The sequence below is a fragment of the Dama dama genome, chromosome 22 (genome assembly GCF_033118175.1).
Source record: "Dama dama isolate Ldn47 chromosome 22, ASM3311817v1, whole genome shotgun sequence".
In the NCBI taxonomy this organism is placed as follows: domain Eukaryota; kingdom Metazoa; phylum Chordata; class Mammalia; order Artiodactyla; family Cervidae; genus Dama; species Dama dama.
The window spans coordinates 48,041,349-48,059,085 of record NC_083702.1 but is presented as its reverse complement, the minus strand read 5'-3'; the positions used below and the strand labels follow the sequence as shown (position 1 = coordinate 48,059,085).

At 52.0% G+C, this 17,737-nt stretch overlaps 1 protein-coding gene across 1 annotated transcript in view; it reads right to left on the bottom strand.

Moving 5' to 3' along the window:
- SYN3 (synapsin III) overlaps nt 1–17,737 on the bottom strand; it is a 461,203-nt gene that overhangs the window by 8,586 nt on the left and 434,880 nt on the right. The window contains exons 8-11 of the mRNA XM_061125421.1: nt 13,253–13,395; nt 8,270–8,344; nt 5,242–5,344; nt 196–330 (exon numbers count right to left, since the gene is read on the bottom strand). Coding sequence (XP_060981404.1) covers nt 196–330; nt 5,242–5,344; nt 8,270–8,344; nt 13,253–13,395 — 456 coding nt within the window. The remainder of the gene's footprint in view (nt 1–195; nt 331–5,241; nt 5,345–8,269; nt 8,345–13,252; nt 13,396–17,737) is intronic.

The following is a 17,737-nucleotide window of genomic DNA, read 5'->3' as shown; positions in this document are numbered from 1 at the left end:
GAGAGAGGAAGGGCCCCTCAGAGCCTCCCAAATGTCCCTGTCAGGAGCAGGGGTACACACTCTCCCCCAAGCCCAGCCCCACCCACACCCCATTCCTTTCTTCCCAAGTTGGTTCCTCCCTGGATGCATCTCCTCTGGATCAGGGCACCCACTCCCAGACAGCCAAGTATCTCACATGACTATACACTCTCTTACCCAAGGCCTCAGGGGCGAGGGTACCGTGCCCCCTGGCATCAGGAGTTGGCTCATTTTGGAGATGACAAGGTCGGCCATCAGCTGTTTGTCCTCTTCTACGTGCTCCCCAATCAGGGGCATTGAGCTGTCCATCACCTGCGGGCGAGAAAGGAGTCCTGAAGGAGCCTCGTGCCAGGGGAGCCTGGCAGCTGAGCAGCGCGTCCCAGGAGGGTGGGCTCAGACCTCAGGACAGAAGCGAACACTAGATGGCAGTGTTCTCCATGCAAATCCCCAGCCCAGCGCCTCAGCTGGAAATGACCCCCGTGGAGACAGCCGATTTCCCGCAGTTCAGTCTAAATCAACTCCCTGGACTCTGTTCAATTCAGTCTGCATTTGCTGGGCCTCAGACATGCGACCAAGGGCGGGGAGCCTTTGCTGACCTTTTCTGCTCTTTTCTTTGGGGAGCCAGTCTCCGCCCCCTCCTTTCCCACCTCGGCCCCTACCCAGGATTGGAGCCAGCTTTCTGAACTTTGGCCCAAGGTCAAGGTTTTCCACAAAGCCGGAAGCAGTGAAGGAAGGGGCTCAATTATGATCAAAAAATGACATGGGTTGGAGTCAACTCAAGGTTTGGAGAGAAGAGGGAAAAGGCGAGGCCTGTTTTCCTGGACTCTAGCAGAATAAACTGCAGAGAAATTTCTTCCACAGGGAGAAGGCTGCTTCTCAAAGCAGGCACACTTCTAATGGGAGGGGCCCTGAGAGATCAGGGGCTTCCCAGGTGGTGCTGGTGGTAAAGAACCTGTCTGCCAATGCAGGGGATGTAAGAGATGTGAGTTCAGTCCCTGGGTGGGGAAGATCCCCTGGAGGAGGGCAGGGCAACCCACTCCAGTATTCTTGCCTGGAGAATCCCATGGACAGAAGAGCCTGGTGGGTTACAGTCCACCGGGTCGCAAAGAGTCAGACACGACTGAAGTGACTTGGCATGCATGCATGCTGAGCGATCATATTTGTGCATTGACTCTTTTGGCAGATGCAGAAACCAAGGCCCAGAGATGGGAAGGGGCTTGCCCAAAGTCATATAGGCCAATGATCCAGGTGGTTCCCTAGGCATGGACAGAGGTAGAAGGTCTTGGGTGGGTTGGTGGAGGGTGGGGCCTTGGTGGGCTCTCTGTCTCCTCCCTAGCTATAGGAAGCCAGCCTGTTCACCCAGTTCACGGCCATCTGATTCTCTGTCTGGTTTCCCCCTTTCCCAAGCTCTGGACTCACTGGGTTCTGTCTCCCATCCAGGTCCTTGGGCAGGTCATTGACTCTGCCCACTCTCTATCTGGCTAGCCCTTCTCATCTGTCAGGAACATCTAGCTGGTCCTTCCTCTGTGAAGCCTTCTTGGCACTCCTGCCATTCTTGCTTTGGTTGTCTCACCATCTCCTGTTTCTGTGTGTCTCCCCAAACAGACTGTGAGCCCCTGGCTTGGGGATGGGCCCTGTACCCAGACGGGTGTGCCCTTGATCAGTACCTGCTGAATGGAAGGACAAGTCCTGCTCACATCGATAAGGATACTAGTAAGTGCTGCATTGCTTTGCTAGGTGCCAGGTGCTGTTCGAAGCACTGGGTGGAGATCTCACATAAATCTCAGAGTATCTCTTCGAGATAGGTACCATACTGTTCTTATCACGATGGGAAAGCTGAGGGTCAAAGAAGTAGCAAGTTCCAGGACAGATGACGAGCACTCCTTCTACATCTCAACAATCACTGACCAGCTCTCTGAGGTGAGAACTGGGAACAGGAGACCTGGCTTCCAGGCTCTGGTTCTCCTAGGGACTCGCGGTGTGATCTTGGCAGCTCACTTCTCGTCTGTGGGCCTGTTGTTTTCCTCAACTATAACCTGAGGGGGTTGGCCAGCTGCGAAGACCCCTGCATCTGGGACTTTTAGGAGCCCATTAATCTAAAGCACCTGCTATAGTTGTTGCTGTTTAGTCGCTAAGTTGTGTCCAATTCTTTGCGACCCCATGGACTGTAGCCTGCTGGGCTTCTCTGTCCGTGGGATTTGCCAAGCAAGAATATTAGAGTGGGAAGCCATTTCCTTCTCCAGGGGATCTTCCCGATCCAGGGATCATACCTGTCTCCTGCATTGCAGGTGGATCCTTTACCACTGAGCCACCAGGGAAACCCTATTATGATCGGGAAGCTGAAAAGCAAACTCAAGGATGTGAATGCAGATTCTGTGAGCAAATTGAGCTCCCTGTGGGTTGAGCCTGGGTCCTTGGCATCCTGGGTCCCATTGCCCGGCACATGGACAGTCTCAGTCAATGTGGGCTGAGCTGAGTTGTAACTGTGGCGTCTGAGTGTACACAGCTCTGTCCTTTCTCTTCCTGACCCTGCCTGCCCACACTTTTTTGTTCTGGTTTCTGTTTCCTACATTCCCTACAGTGGAAAACAGCCGCCACAAAGAACCTGAGGTCAGAGCATTTTGGAGTCCCCACGGTGGACACAGCTAAAGGAAGTGGACGCTCTGGTCTCCCCAGGGAAGCATTTTTCCAGTGAGCAATGTCATTCCCTGGACAAGTCATGGAGGACAAGTTCAAGGGTCTTTCCCCTGAGTATTTCACTGTGAGGATCTTCACAAAACATGTCCCACAAATTTTATGTTCTCACCACAGAGGTGGCTAAAGAAATCAGTATTTTTGGATCCTGTCTTTGTTTTTTAAAATACCTTTTATCTGCCTGGTAAAAAGCTCCCTATCTCCCTTGACCCCACTGTAAACCAAAAAGCAAGGGAAACAACTCTGTAATGTTTCTGAGGGAAAAGAAGGGCTGAAAAGCCATTCTTTCCTGTCCCCCCCCCACCACCACCCTGAAACATTTTTGAGAAGTTGTTTTCTTCTTTCTTAAAAGTCCAAACCCACGATTTTTTTTTCTCAGATGTGGAAGGTCTTTCATCCCTGACCCTCTGAATGTCTGGAGGCAGGGAGCCTGGGCCCACGGGTACAAACTTTTGTTTCCTAAGAGTGAAAGTTGAGGAAACTCAGAGAGGCAGGAGCTCTCAGGGGCAGAGATAATGCTAAAGCGAGAGAGAAGGAACTAAACTCACAGAAGGGAGAGGGAGGCAGCTCAGGAGTCCTTCATCTGCTGGCTGCAGGCCCCTCTCTGAATGGAAGCTCCAGAGCAGAGTCCCTGCTACCCTGCTCACGGTTGTATCCCCATCACCTGACTGGGGGCTGGTGCCCAGAGGAGGAGCTCAACAGTGGATGAATGAATGGGTGAATGAATCAGTGACCACCTGTGTGTCAAAGCTGAGTTCATGTCTGATGGTCCCATGAGGAGATGCAGAGGCAGGAGGGCCAGGGAGGGCTTCAGGAGATGCAATGCCCTGGGCATGGATCTGAAGTGCCCAGGTGTCCTTAGGAAGGTGGGCACCTCCTTCCTCTAGGGAGCAGCCTGGGTCTGACTCAGAAGCAAGTGTGCAGGATGGTGGTTCCGCTCCTGGCCCCTGCAGTATCTCCCGAGAAGGGGCTGCTGGGGGGATTTCAGGTATGGTGGCCACTGGACTCGAGGGGAGAGTTTTTTCCTTGACTGCCGCATGGCATGTTTGATCTTAGTTCCCTGACTAGGGATCAAACCCACATCCCCTGCATTGGAAGTATGGAGTCTTAACCACTGGACTGCGGGAACTCCTGAGAGTTGTTTTCTAGAGCAGGACTGAACTTGCTAATATAGATGATAACTCATCCTTGGAAGTTACTGGGCTTTCCTGGGGGTGAGAGTGGGCAGAGGGGCTGTGCCCGCCCTGGACTCCCTCCCCTCCACCTCCGAGTTGGCCAGTCTAGAGGCTCGGGGAGGGAGAAATGCCTTCCTGGCAGGGCAGCAGGAGACCAGCAGGGCTCCCACCCCTGCAGGCACTGGTTCTGGCTTGCTGCGGGTCCTGGGAGTGGCGCAGACACGGGGCTGGAGCACCAGCCGGCTCTCGCGGTCATCCCAGCCATGTGCTTCCCATTAACTGCCCACGCCCGGGGAGGGGGCAGCCGCAGGGTGCTCCCTCACGTGTCTTGGCCGTGTGTCAGCACCGCCCCCTCCGCTGTGGTGTGAGCAGGAGGCCACAGGAGCGCAGTCCTGGACGGACGGGTGGGGGTGGTGTGTGAGCGCAGAGCCGTGACGGTGGGGAGGGACCTCGGAGCCAGCGCAGCCTTTTCAGGGGAAACCATGGAGAGCCATGGGCTCTGGTGGGGACCGGGAAAGGGTTAGGAGGGGAGAGCGGGGCTGTGAGGTCAGGAGAGACACGGGGGAGCCCTGGCGCGGGAGGGGGACGGTGGGATCGGGGGGGAGGCCTGGGGAGGGAGTCATGGGGGTGGGCAGGGGGATGGGAGGCCCACAGGGACCCATAGGCGCCAGCTCTGCAGGGCAGCAGGGGGTCGTTGGCCTGTGAGATGCAGGAAGGTTGAGGGAGAGGTTCTAGGACTCGAGCCCCTCTGAGCCCCTCTCATACATTTCCCTCCGTTCTCACCCCGCTCCTAACCATCAGCGCCCTGCAGTTTCTAGTGTACCATCCTCCCGGCCGGCACACCCCGTATGTGTCTTGTTCAGGGCTCTGTCTCCAGAACTGTCCCCCCTAGGCCCATGGGAACCCCTAATATGTGTTTGTTGATTGAACAGATGATGAACTCTCTGCACGGTGACTGTGGAAGTGGGTCCTCTTTACCCGCTTGGACACTAAGAAAATTTGAGAGACTGGAGGGGACAGAATCTTGCCAACTCTTGGCCCAGGGCCCTTCCCCTACTGTTAGGGCCACAGGTGTTGGAAGGCTGTCAAACCTCATGTCCAACGTCATCGAAGTCCAGGGCAGGACCAAGGGCACGAAGGCTTTAGATGCAGCTGAGGGGGTGGATGGGGGTACGTGAGGGCAGTGGGTGAGAAGCCCCTGGGGGCCGCTCATTGAGGCCTAGGCTGCTCATGCCCCAGCCATGACCTAAGACACAGCGGACCACACTGGAGGTCACACTTGGACTCCTTCCCTCTGGAATGCTTGCCCAGGGGCCTGGTTCAGGCCAGGAGGAACTCCTGCTCCACTGCTCACCTCTATGATGTAATCTCTGCCATCTTTGCTGTGGACAGCCTTGACAGCACAGATGTCCAGGCCACCAAACATCTCCGAGCAGCTGTCCACCCACAGCCTGTACCTGCAGGGATGGACAGACAGTAAGTATGAGGGACAGGAGGCAGGGGCGGGAAGCAGATGGCAAGAGATGCAGAGACGGGGGAAGGAGAGACACAGAGAGATACCCACAGAAAAAACAGGCTAGGAGACAGACAGTGACATACACACAAACACATCCACTCGGAGATGGAGAGAGACAGGAAGACATAAGAGGCAGAGATGCAGCAAGAGAGACAGAAAGGCAGAGAAACGGAGACAGAGAGAAACAAAGGCAGTGGGAGAGACAGAATGGGTAAAAAGAAAGGCAGAGACATAGATGGACAGTGAGAGAGATACACAGAGGGAGAGAGATTGGAGAGGGAGCCGGGAAGGCAGGCGACAAGCAGGATGAGAGGGAGGAGTGAGGGGGGCGGGCGGGGGATCTCAGAGACCTGACCTCCTTCCCCTCCCCAGGACTTTGCAGGCCCCCCAGTACTGGGGAGCTTATCCTGCCCCCAGTTGGAGCTGTCCTGGACCCCAGCTGCCCCTGAAGTCCTTTTCCCTTGGGAAAACTGCTTGAAGGGCCCCAGAAATCCCTCCCAGGCCCAGCCTGCAGGGACAAAGGGTGTATTCTCTCCCTGGCCTGGGGCACGCAGGCAGAGGAGCCTGGCAGGCTTTTCCAGCCTGGCCCGGGGGCCTGGCCCTCTGGACCCGCTGCTTTTGTTCCCTTTCTAGCCACTTGATGGCTGCAGGGCCCGTTTGCTTTGCAGGAGAAGATCTCAGTGCTGGACTCTGACCCTGCAACAAGGGGATGGTTGTGTCTTCCCGGCCTTGCGCTTGGCTTCCCTCGTGGTGGCTGGATTTGGAGTCACAGGAGACTTTGTGTCAATGTTCTTGCTTTTCTCTCCACTCTCCAGGGTCACACGGGGCACGCCTGCTCAGAGATCTATTTGTGTCTCTGAGCCATAAGGCCTGGAATGAGCTGAAGTGCTCTCAGAGCTGGCTCTCTCATCTCCTCTGCTAAGTCCCCTGGAGGCACTGAGGCTACTGACCATGAATGTGCAGAAGGGAAAGAGGATTCCAGGCCTGAGCCGCCCCACTCCCATGGCAGGCTCCTCCAGGAATGGCCCATGGGGCCTGGGACTGAGCAGAGCCAGGGAGACGGTGACCTGCTGGAGACACCTGGCAGCAGCCTGCGCAGCCGGGGGGAAAGGCGGGGCTTCCCTTCTGGAAAGGTGGTGGGGAAAAGGGCCACGGCTGTCCCCTGAATGCCCGCTGGGGGACGGCTGTCACTCCCCCAGACCAGGTGCTGCAGCTGTGCCAGGGAACGAGCCCAACCTCGGAGGCTGGAGAGCACAGGTGGGCGCCCACCTTGGGGGCGGCACCTGGGACTGGCAGGAAGGGAAGGAGACCAACATTTCCAGGGCACTCCCTGCCACTGAAGATCCCATTCTCATCAGCCCTCTGGCTTGGGTGCAGTGCCTCCAATCTACAGCTGCAGAAGTTCAGAAAGGGTAGTTAACCTGTGTAACACAGCTTGGAAGGGGGCAGGACCACCCGCTTTAGTTCATGCTGTCTCCTCAGCTTAGAGCCCTGAACGAGGAGTTCCACAAGGGCAGGAACAGTGTTACATCCCTCCCCTAAGCCTCAGTCCGTGTGACTGTAGCGCAGTGGTCCCGCTTCACTCTCTCGGGGCAGAGACGGGACACAGGAGTATCTAATCACAGTGCTGCTGCTTTCTGGGTCATAGAGATGGGAGCCATGATAGTCATGTGACTTAAGTCAGGCCTATCAGTGAAGAAGGCTCAATGCCAGGCTTTGATTGAAATGGTTGGGAAAGACATCTTCTTTCTGCTGGACTTGACACAGTTAAGATGTAAGCCTGGAGCCACTTTGGACCACTATATGGGTGAGCTGACCGGAATGAAGCCAACATGAAAGAAAGCTGAACTGAAGTTGGCAGTGAAAGTGAAAGTCGCTCAGTCATGTCCGACTCTTTGCGACCCCATGGATCGTAGCCTACCAGGCTCCTCTGTCCATGGAATTCTCTAGGCAAGAATACTGGAGTGGGTGGGTAGAATAAGTTCTAAAGTCCTACCTGGTGCTGCACCTCTGAAGTTTTCATTGCCGCAAGCCAGTAAATCCCCTTTGGCTCCAACTAATCCATTTTCTGAAACTTGCAACTGATACAGAGTTCTTAAAGGGAAGGGTTGGGTCTTTTCGTCTGTGCTCAGCATACATGGCATGCAGTCGGTACTCAATACATGTCCACTGAACAGATCTTTCTGACCCAAAGCCCATGCCTTGCCCACTGTCACTGAAGGCTTACAAGCAGAGATCACTGGGCACTCAGCAAGGGATGTACGTGTGCTGCTGGCCTCAAGAGCGGGTGGCTGGTCCTTCTTCAGGTGAAGATGGCTCACAGGTGTTGTTTAAAGGGAGGGACTTTCAGCCAGTGTGCCTCTCTGCTGCATTCATGAGTCACAGGAAACTGACTTCTCCCTCCTCATGCTGAGACAGGAATACATCTGAGAGAGGAGTGGACACTCTGGGTGGGAGCCCTGGTACCCTAACGGGATGCTTCCATACGGCTGTCAAGAGCAGAAGAGATTGGTGAGGACTTCCTGCTCTCTTCCTGCAGCAACTGGCAGGGCCACAAAGACCCCTGGACTTGGAGTCAAGATGTCAAGGTTTTAGTTTTATCTCTGCCATTGATCAGTTCTGTGACTTGGACAAGCCATGCTCCCCCTCTGAACCATCTTCCCCATGTGTAAAATGGGGTTATTATAAAACATGCCCTGAAGGCTATTATGGGCAGTAAAGCGGATCATGCCTGGGAAAGTGCTCTGTGGGTGGCGAGACGCTGGCCAAAGTGCGAGACGGCATTCCTTACAGGATCCTTGCTGTATCCCTGTCTACCTCCCCCTGTGGCTGGTACGCCTCCCTAAGCACCTCCGTTACCTCTTACCTCTCTGTCATGGCCACCTGCTCCAGCATGGCAGAGCCTGTGTTGGCCTTCCAGTTTCCAGAGATGGAGGTTCTCCTGTACCAGAACAAATGACATGGTGAGGGCAGTAGGGACGCTTGTCACTGATCTGCTTCCCTTTTTTGCTTTGGCTGTTTGGTGGCTCTGATTCAAATATCTAGCTTACATTGTTCTAAGTCGCTTCAGTCATGTTGGACTCTTTGCTATTCTATGGACTGTAGCCTGCCAGGCTCCTCTGTCCATGGGATTCTTCAGGCAAGAATACTGGAGTGGGTTGCCATGCCCTTCTCCAGGGGATCTTCCTGACCCAGGGATCGAACCCATGTCTCTTATGCCTCCTGCATTGGCAGGCGGGTTCCTTACCATGAGCATCATCACCTGGGAAGCCCACTGTGATGTGCATTCTTAGATACACATCCTGTCTTCAGATTTATTTTTTGTGTTTTTATTTCCCTTTATGTTGATTGTCTTATTTGTTGGGTCTTATGTATCTTTCCCTAAGCTACCTTTGAAATGTAAAATTGAATTTAATGAATGCCTACACTATCAGATTAAATCCTTCAAATGGCCTCCTGTTTTTTTTAGAAGAACTAGGGTAGTATAGCCCCTGGTGACTCTGGAATCTTTTTTGAGCACTAAAATGTAGGAAAAATAACAAATGGGGAGAAGTGATTGCCTTTTCATGGTGAAGAGCAGGAAGGCCTTCTGCCTCTGTCTGCCTCATCACCCTCTCAGTTCCCTTGCCTTTTCTGCTCCAGCAACAACTGACCTCCCTTCAGGTGCTCCAAAGCCCATGGTTTTTTTTCCTGCATATAGGCCTCTATATGATACAGTCTTCATCTCCATCCTTGTCTCCCTAAGTCCTACTCATCTTTCAAGTTTCATCTGAAAATGTGACTTTCTGACCTGACACTTCCCCAATGAGAACCGTGAGAGTTGGGCTGTGAAGAAAGCTGAGCGCCGAAAAATTGATGCTTTTCAACTGTGGTGTTGGAGAAGACTCTTGAGAGTCCCTCGGACGGCAAGGAGATCCAACCAGTCCATCCTAAAGGAGATCAGTCCTGGGTATTCATTGGAAGGACTGATGCTGAAGCTGAAACTCTAGTACTTTGGCCACCTCATGCGAAGAGTTGACTCATTGGAAAAGGCCCTGATGCTGGGAGGGATTGAGGGCAGGAGGAGAAGGGGACGACAGAGGATGAGATGGCTGGATGGCATCACTGACTCAATGGACATGGGTTTGAGTAAACTCCGGGAGTTGGTAATGGACAGGGAGGCCTGGCATGCTGCGATTCATGGGGTCGCAAAGAGTCGGACACGACTGAGCGAGTGAACTGAACTGAACTGAATTGATACTACACTCTATCAATGTTTAGAAATGCTCATTTCAGTTGCAATGACCGCTTTAGTGTGCTGACTTCCCTGAGGGCAGGGAGCATGTTTGGCTCATCCTTCTGTATCTCTAGTGTCCAAGGGTTCCTGGCAGGTAGTAGGTGCCAGGTAACAAGTTACTAGGTAAGGGGCTGTGTATGCTGAAGAGAAAATCCAGTAGCATATTTGGATTCAGCAAAGACTGAATGGCTTTAAGCAAAATGGAAGTGATAAAGTGATCTGTTTCATGACCAAGGAAAGGCATGAGATTGAGCTTCAAGGGTGAACCAGTGCTATCAAATGTCTTTTTAAAAGAGAAAATACAATGTATCTGAGGATAGCAGATGCTGAGAACAGGTGGCCAACAAGAGCCATAATGGTTAAAGTGTTTTAGTGACATTGATAAGCTTCAGTTGGTTCAGTTCAGTTCAGTTCAACTCAATGCAATTAAATTCAATTTGGCAAACAATCATCAGGCCACCCTATGTCCTGACTACAGGACTAATCTGAGTGTGCAGAGATGACCTGCCTCCTCCAGCTGTTCACTACCTTAAAGGGTAGACTAGCTAAAACCAGAACATAGGCATGGTAGGGTTAGCAGTACACATAAGGTGTGAGGCATTCTGGGGAAACAACTTTTTAGATACTTTATGTGACCCCAGAAGGTGGTGACTGAGATGTACCTCGAAGGATGAGTAGGATATGGTAGAGTGGGATCTGTATAGTGACAAGGGAAGGTAAGAACTGACTTGAGTCTGACAGGTGCAAGTTTGAATCTTGATTGTAGTGTTTCCTAGTATAACCATGGACAACACTTCTGAGTATTTTCTCATTAGTAAATAGGAACCATTTTAGTACCATGCTTATAGGGCATCATATGGATTAAAGGAAAGATTCTCATAAATCTCTTAGTACAGTGGGTTCTACTATTATTTTTCAGTAAGTGTAGATGAGGAAAAAAAGCATTCTAATGCCAGAAACAGCAGGAGCACAAGCTAGATTGGTCTCGTTCCAAGAAGCTAATGATAGAGCTGATATTTAGTGAGCGCTTTCTATGTCTGAGACATGGGTCTAAAAGCTTTGTAAACACAGGCTTCAGTCTCACAAAACCTAATAATGGACATTATTATCAGTCCCACTGAGTGACAGAAGCCACTAAACCATATGTGAGAAACTCTGTGCTCTTACCATGAATCTCCATGGCAGAGCCAGTCACAGGTTTGGGGAAAAAGGTCGATTGGCCCAAACATGATGCAGCTGCTTGAAAGTAGGATGGAATGTAGGCTGTGACAATGGAATCTATGTTTATGACACAGGTTTGATGCTGACCCCCTTGTTGAAGAGGGCAGGAGTGAGTGGAAAGGTGCTGACCTCACTAACTTTGGAAATTAGTGGAGACTGGGTGCCTAAGTACAGAAGAAACCACATGTAAGTCCTGTACCATAGTTGGCAAAGTTGTTTCTCAAGGGGCTACAGCTTGACAGTTCTGCAACTATACACATGTGCTGGGATTGAACAAAGAAGTATGTGGATGGAGGATGGGGGAAGCCAGGTTTTTTCCCTGCTGGGAGTGGAAAGTTACAGATAAGCAACTTGGGAAGGCTAAAGTGAATCATGTTGAAAACCGAGCACTAGCTGAAGTCTGACACATCAATATGAACTGTTTAGCTTTAGCTATAGATGGATATATACAGAGCGAAATAATTACAGTCGTGTGTATACACGGGTTGAGATACACACGTTTATTTCCCAGCTGGGTCTGCTGAGAGGACTTAGACACAATGACCCTCAGTAGCAACAAGCACAAAGGCCTGAGAGCAGGGCAGGAAGTGGGCCAGAAAGGACGCTGACGGTCATGGGTGGAGAGGGCGTTCTACATTGAGGTCTGACACGAACCCCTTCCCTCGGACGTGGGCCAATGCAGGCTCCAGGAAATGCCGTAACTAATGACAAATTGGAGCTGTCGGGACAGAGAGGCTCAGCGTAAAGAATGCGGCAATGAGGTAATCCTCAAGGAGAGAAACTGGGGCAAGGTGTCGTCAATGTCAAGTGGAAACGCTAACAATGAGGAGAGGAGGGAAATGATATCATGAGGGATGGTGGAGGCCTCAGGAATGTGTTGGACCATACACTAGAATGTTCTCCGACTCAGAGGGGTTATGGGTGTGGGGAGGTGACTTTATCGCCCTGAAGGCATCTGAGAGCAGTGACAGGTCTGGCCTGGCTCCTGGGTGGGAGAATGGTTGGCAAGACAGGCCGAAGTATTCCTTGGCTCCATCCCTTTCCTGGGCATATTTCCTTGTAGGTCAATGGATTGCATGTTCTCCAGTTTTCCAGGCAGTGGCAGAGTGAAGTGGTTGCAACTCAAACTGTGAGGCCTGCAGAGCCTAAAATGACCATCTGGCCACTTCCAGAAAAAAAAATTGCCAACCTCCAGTCTAAGCAATCCAGGTAGAGCAAAAGTAACCCTAAATAATACAGAAATGGAGCTGCATGGCTGTGATCAACGCAACCTTACTTACTGAGACAGGTGGAAGCTAGATTTGGCCTGTGGGCTGTGGTTTGCTGACCCTGACCTAGAGCACAGCTCCACCACACAGAAGCACATAGAGAGATTTCCCAACTGTCCAGAACCATCTGTTGCAGTCCTCAAAGGTGGAACCATGCAATCAGCACTCCATCCACACTTGGAGACCAGACACTTATTGCCTCTCTGGAGTCTCATCATTTCAAGTGGAACCAGCACTATTCCAAAGTAAGACAGCGAGGCCTTGGAGCAGAAAAGACCAAGCCCTCCACGCAGTCAGGAGCTCCCACTCATCCTCGTAACCGCAGCTCCAGCATGAGTCATTATTTGCCTGAACCACCCCTGGATTGAATGTGTGATGAATTTTCTGGCATTCGCCCCTTTTCTTTTAGTCACATAACCTCTATCTCCACAGGACAATGACCCTGCCTGTGTTGCATGCTGTCTTGGTGGGTCTCTCTATACAGATCGTCTGCCTTCTTCTGATAATCATGTGACCACTGTTGGACCAATCAGCACTGTTTCCGTGGAATCGGAATCTTGAGTTAAGCCCTGAAAATGATTATGGTAGATTCCCTTCCTAATGGGGTGCCACGAAGATTGTCTATTACTTCTGGCTACCCAGATTCCTGGGGCGGCCCTGAATCCCAATATTTCTGAAATTGGTAATTTAGGGTTAGTTATTTTTTTTAAGTTTCTGATCATCCATGGATTTCTAATAAATTCCCTTTAAAAACATTCCACCATATTAGTCAGATGTGGTTTTTACTGCTTGCACGTGAAGAAATCTGGTATAATCTACCTGATCTTATTAGTTCCAGAGAAACCCTTTTGCCGCCCATAGCCCCAGAGCCTTCCTTTCATGGTTACAGGTCAGGTCATGATACTTCTCTGCTCAGAAGGGAAGAGAAGAAAATCCAAAATCTTCAGCAAGGCACTCAAGGCCGTCCTTGATGTGTCCCCAGGTGTCCCTCCCATGTATGCCTCCTTTAGTCTCGGTTCCTCTCACACTCTGCTCCTACCCTTCATCCCAGCCTCCCAGCCCCTGCCCCTGCCCAGGGACTCACATGTAAGCTTTGTAGTTGGATCCAATTTTCTGGATGCGGATGTCATACTTGGAGTCGATGAAGGCCTCAGTGGTGGCATAGGTTTTGGCCATAGCCACCATGCTGGTGATGTCCTGGTAGTCATGCTGGTTTTCTACTTTGATCTGTTGGGAGGATGAGGGGATAAGTACCATGTACCTGGTGTTCATTGAGCACCTACCCCGCACTGGGACCCAGGGCTGCATATATAGTGACTGTGAGAAGGTCATCTGCCTGGCAGGGGAGGCAGACACAGGACGCCAAGTTGCTCCCCAAAGGCAGCATTCCACCTGGGGAAGTTAAGGGAGTCTTCATAGGAGGAGTGGGCTCTGAACAGGGGTCAGGGGAGGGAATGTGATTCTCACATGGACTATGAAGCAGGTATGTTCTCTGGAGAGGACGGAGGATGGACAAGCGCGCGGCAGGAGGAGCTGGGGGAGGGGGATGGGCCAGTGGTCCAGACTGGCCGAAGGGGCAGAAGGGTGGAGATACCTGAAGAGGGTCTTCAGGGAATGGACCACAGTAGGCCTTAACAGCTTTGACAGGGGCTGGAATGCAGGCATGAAGGTTCTGGACAGCCACTTGAAGGAGAGGAGTTTAAACAAGAAAGCAGCCACGTTTGTGATTCAGAAAAAGCGCTCCTGCAGCAGTGTGGCGAGCCGGTTAGGGGATGTGATATGGGATAGACAAAGACCAGTGTAAGTGTGTGTCCACGTGTGGTGTGCACGGGCAGGTGTGTGCACATGGGCTATGTGTGTGAAGTTTGTGGGGGACGTGTAGAGTGTGTGTGGAAGGTGTAGTTCGTGGCATATGTGTGTGGTGTTTGCATGTGTGATGCACATGGTGTGGTGCTTCTGAGTGTGCAGGCAGTGTGGGCATGTATGTGTGTGGACGGAGTGTGTTGGGAGTGTGCAGTCTCTGGACACAGCTAGCTCTGCTAGGCCAGAGGCCTGGGGGAGGAACTCAGTCATACTGTTTACTGGGGCTGAGGCCAGGGACATGGGGTGTGCCCTGGGGTCGGCGAGAGGTCTCAGGAGAGCTGCCGAGGCCAAGGGCAGGGGACGAGGCCAAGGCTCTGGGAGGACGATCTCAAGACACACCAGAGGCTGGCTCCAGCCCCTGTGCATGGCCGCGTGCCCCCTCCCCTGTCATCCTCACTCGGACAACAGAGGGGTCCCTTGGCCAGCAGTGGGCAGAGGCCAGATCCGCGGGGACGGGCGTGTGGCGCTCGTGTGCGGGACGGTGCTGTCCTCACAGCCTCTCCTAGCCCCTCCCCACCTGTCCTTCAGGCTCAGCGGTGCCTAGACCACTCCATCCCCCCAGAACGCCGCCGCCCACATCTGCCCCGGCCTCACACTTACAGAACATCTCCTCAGTTCTCTTCTGGGACTCGAAAGAGGCTTGCGGGGCAGGCAGGGTGTGGGTGTTATTATGACCATTCAACAGAGGTGGAAACGGAGATTTCTCTCCTTGTCCAAGGCCAGAGAGCAGCTAAGCAGAGAGCTGAGCATGAAACCCAGGACCGCAAAAGCACAGTTCTCCGAACCACCTCAGGGGCACCTACGGCTCACGCCTGCTCTTCACCCAGCTGGCTGTAGACAGCTCGGCAGGCCTCCTCTCCTCTCAGCCCTCCGTGGGTCCCCGCCTCTGAGACAGCGAGCCTCCTCCCACCGAAGGCCGAAACCACCCCTTGTCCTAGGTCCTCTAAGGCTCTGACTCCTTGCTGTTCCCTCCTTCCTCAGTAACAGGACCCTTAAGTTTTCTCTGGGGACTTGGCCTCTCAGCTAAAGATGACTTTGTCTTAGTCCCCCTTATCTCGGTAGATGTAGCCAAGGGTCCAAGTCCAGCTAGTGAAAATGTGAGGAGATGTGATGTGAGCAGCCTCTGGGTGGTGCCTTTAAGATCAAAGAAAACTTCCCTTTCCCTCTTCCCTCTTCTACCTGGCTGGGATGTTTTCATGACGGTGCGAGCTGGTGCAGCCTTCATGGGCCACAAGATGGAAGCTGCATATTGAGCATGCCTGACTAATAAGGTGGAAGGAACCTGGATTTCCCACACCTTGGTGTCCCGAGTCTGCCCTTGATTGTGTACGCTCAGACTCCTAGATGAGAGCGAAGTAAGCCTTAATCTTCTTTAAGCCACTGTGATTTTGGTCTTTGTTAAAGCAGCCACACTGTATTTGTGCCATGCATTTTTCAGCTCTTGCTCTTCATTGATTCTCTATCTTTTGAATCAACATGATCATGGATCCACTAGTCTCAAGTTGTTCCTGCTTTTCAGTACCTCAGGTACCACTACTCTCTCTATCTCAGCGTCCTCATCTCCCCACTCACTCCCAAACCAACTCTCTTTGGATGCCATTCCCCACCGTTTCACCCAAACTGATTTCGCAAAGGTCACTTCTGACCTCCTCATTGGTGAATCCAATGGAGTTTCTTTTGGTCCTCTTGTTGCTTTGACACTCCATGGTATGTGAAATGGCTAAACTTTTTGAAATTTGGTTTCACTATTCTCTTCTGGTTCTCTTCCTTTTTCTCCCCTGGCAACTTCTTCACAGTCTATATATTGCTTCCTCTTCCTTCAACTACCCCTTGGGTGGTCACAGTATTTCATTCTTGACCAACATTTGGGATCTGGTAAAGAGCATCAGAGTTACTGAAATTAAAGAATGGGGCTGGGAGCTTGCAGGGACAGCTCGTTTAATTCCGTTTTGTCAGTGGATGGGCCTGGAAAGGGCCAGAGCTACTTCTGCACCTCAGTTTCCTAGTAAGCACATCATACACCACAGGCTGTCTGAGAGATCTCTAGTTGTCCACAGCAAACATTCTCTTTTTCTATAGCTGTGAAACACCTTAATCTGGGGGTGCATGACCATCCAGAATAAACATTACACTTTCTCATCTTCCTGGCACCTGTGTGTGCCCATTTACTCAAGGCTGGGTGATCACATTTTGGTCAATGGGACTTGAGCAGAAGTTGGGTTTGAACTTCCAGGTCTCCTTAAAAGGGAAGTGTGTGTGTGTGTGTGAGGCGGGAAGGGGGAATGCTTTACAATTCTTTCTTTCCTCATCTGGCTGGCTGGAGGGGCACCATCATAGACTTTGTATCTGAAAGGCAACACCCCAGGAAGGAAGGATGGAAGGAGCCGGTTATGTGAGAGGGAAGGTCCTAGCTTGTTTAAGCCATCTTAGGTTTTTGTTACAGAAATTAAATTTCATCCTTAAGTAAATATCTGTAGAATGCATCATGTATGCATTCATTTATTCACAGGATAGACAAAAGAGAGCAAAGAGAGAAAGTATAGATGCAGTGGTTTAATTAATTAATGGTCATCTCAACCTTCCTTTGTGAACCCTTCTCTCCTAGAGTCGGGTGTTTGGGTGGGGCACTCATCCTGTCCTCTCTAGGACTAAACACGTAACCCAGGTTTCTTATACATGGGCTGGTAATTTTATTCTCAAGTTGGGTGCTGTCTGAGCCCCATAAAACCTGACTCCACCCCTGGCTCTACCCATATCTGTCTCCCCATTAGACACGAGCTTCCTGAGGGCAGACAAGGCACCTTGTTCCCAGTTGTAACCCTGCTGTCTGGAATGCTGTGGACGGCCCAGACACGTCTGCTGGGCTGAGTTGAAGAAGGATGGATAAAGATGTGCTTGTAACTGGGAAGGGTGCAAGGGGATGGAAGGAAAAATATGGGGTCTTGGAAAAAGGCAAAGAAACTGTGCTTCAGGGAAACTTGTTTTATAAAGTAAAATTTTCTGTAAATGCTTGGGCTGGATTCCACACTTAAAAGGTTTACAGCTTCCTAGTGGAGCGCCTATGGCGCAATCGGTGAGCCTGGGTGCAGCACTTGGAAGAGGCTTACGGCTTCCTTCATGAGTCTTGAGAACCTGGTGAAGTCGGGGGCCTTGCAGAGGGGAGCAGGTGGCCTTTTGGGGGGTGCTGGAGGAGCTGCTGGGCTGGTGCTCAGGGCATAAAGGGAGGTGGCACGAGAAGGTGTTGGGGACGGGCAGCCATGGAACAGTCACAGCCAGGGGAGGGAGTCTTGGCACACCAATGTATTTACTAGCTGGAAACCCCTCCAACTGTCCACAGAGACAAGCTGAAAACAGGAAGCTCTAAATGAGCTGTGACTCAAGATTACCCATGTGCTGCGCTGGGGACCTGTGCCCAGCGAATTCCTTGACTCTGAAGACTCACATCCTCACCCACCTCCCTACCCACTCTACGGCCCCGCACTGTCTCTTGCGTCCTCCTTCCTCCACCTTTCCCACCTCCCCTCCTCCTGGTCCCTGCCTTCTCCCATACTTTCCCTCCTGCGTCTAGTATCACCTGTCTCCTCTCTGCCCCCTGCCCACCTCCCACTCCTCCCATCTTTCTCCATCCCTTTCTTTCCCTCCTCCTCCCCTTCCCCACTTTCCCCACCCATCTCAGTGCGGTCTCCATCCCCCTGCCTTCCCATCT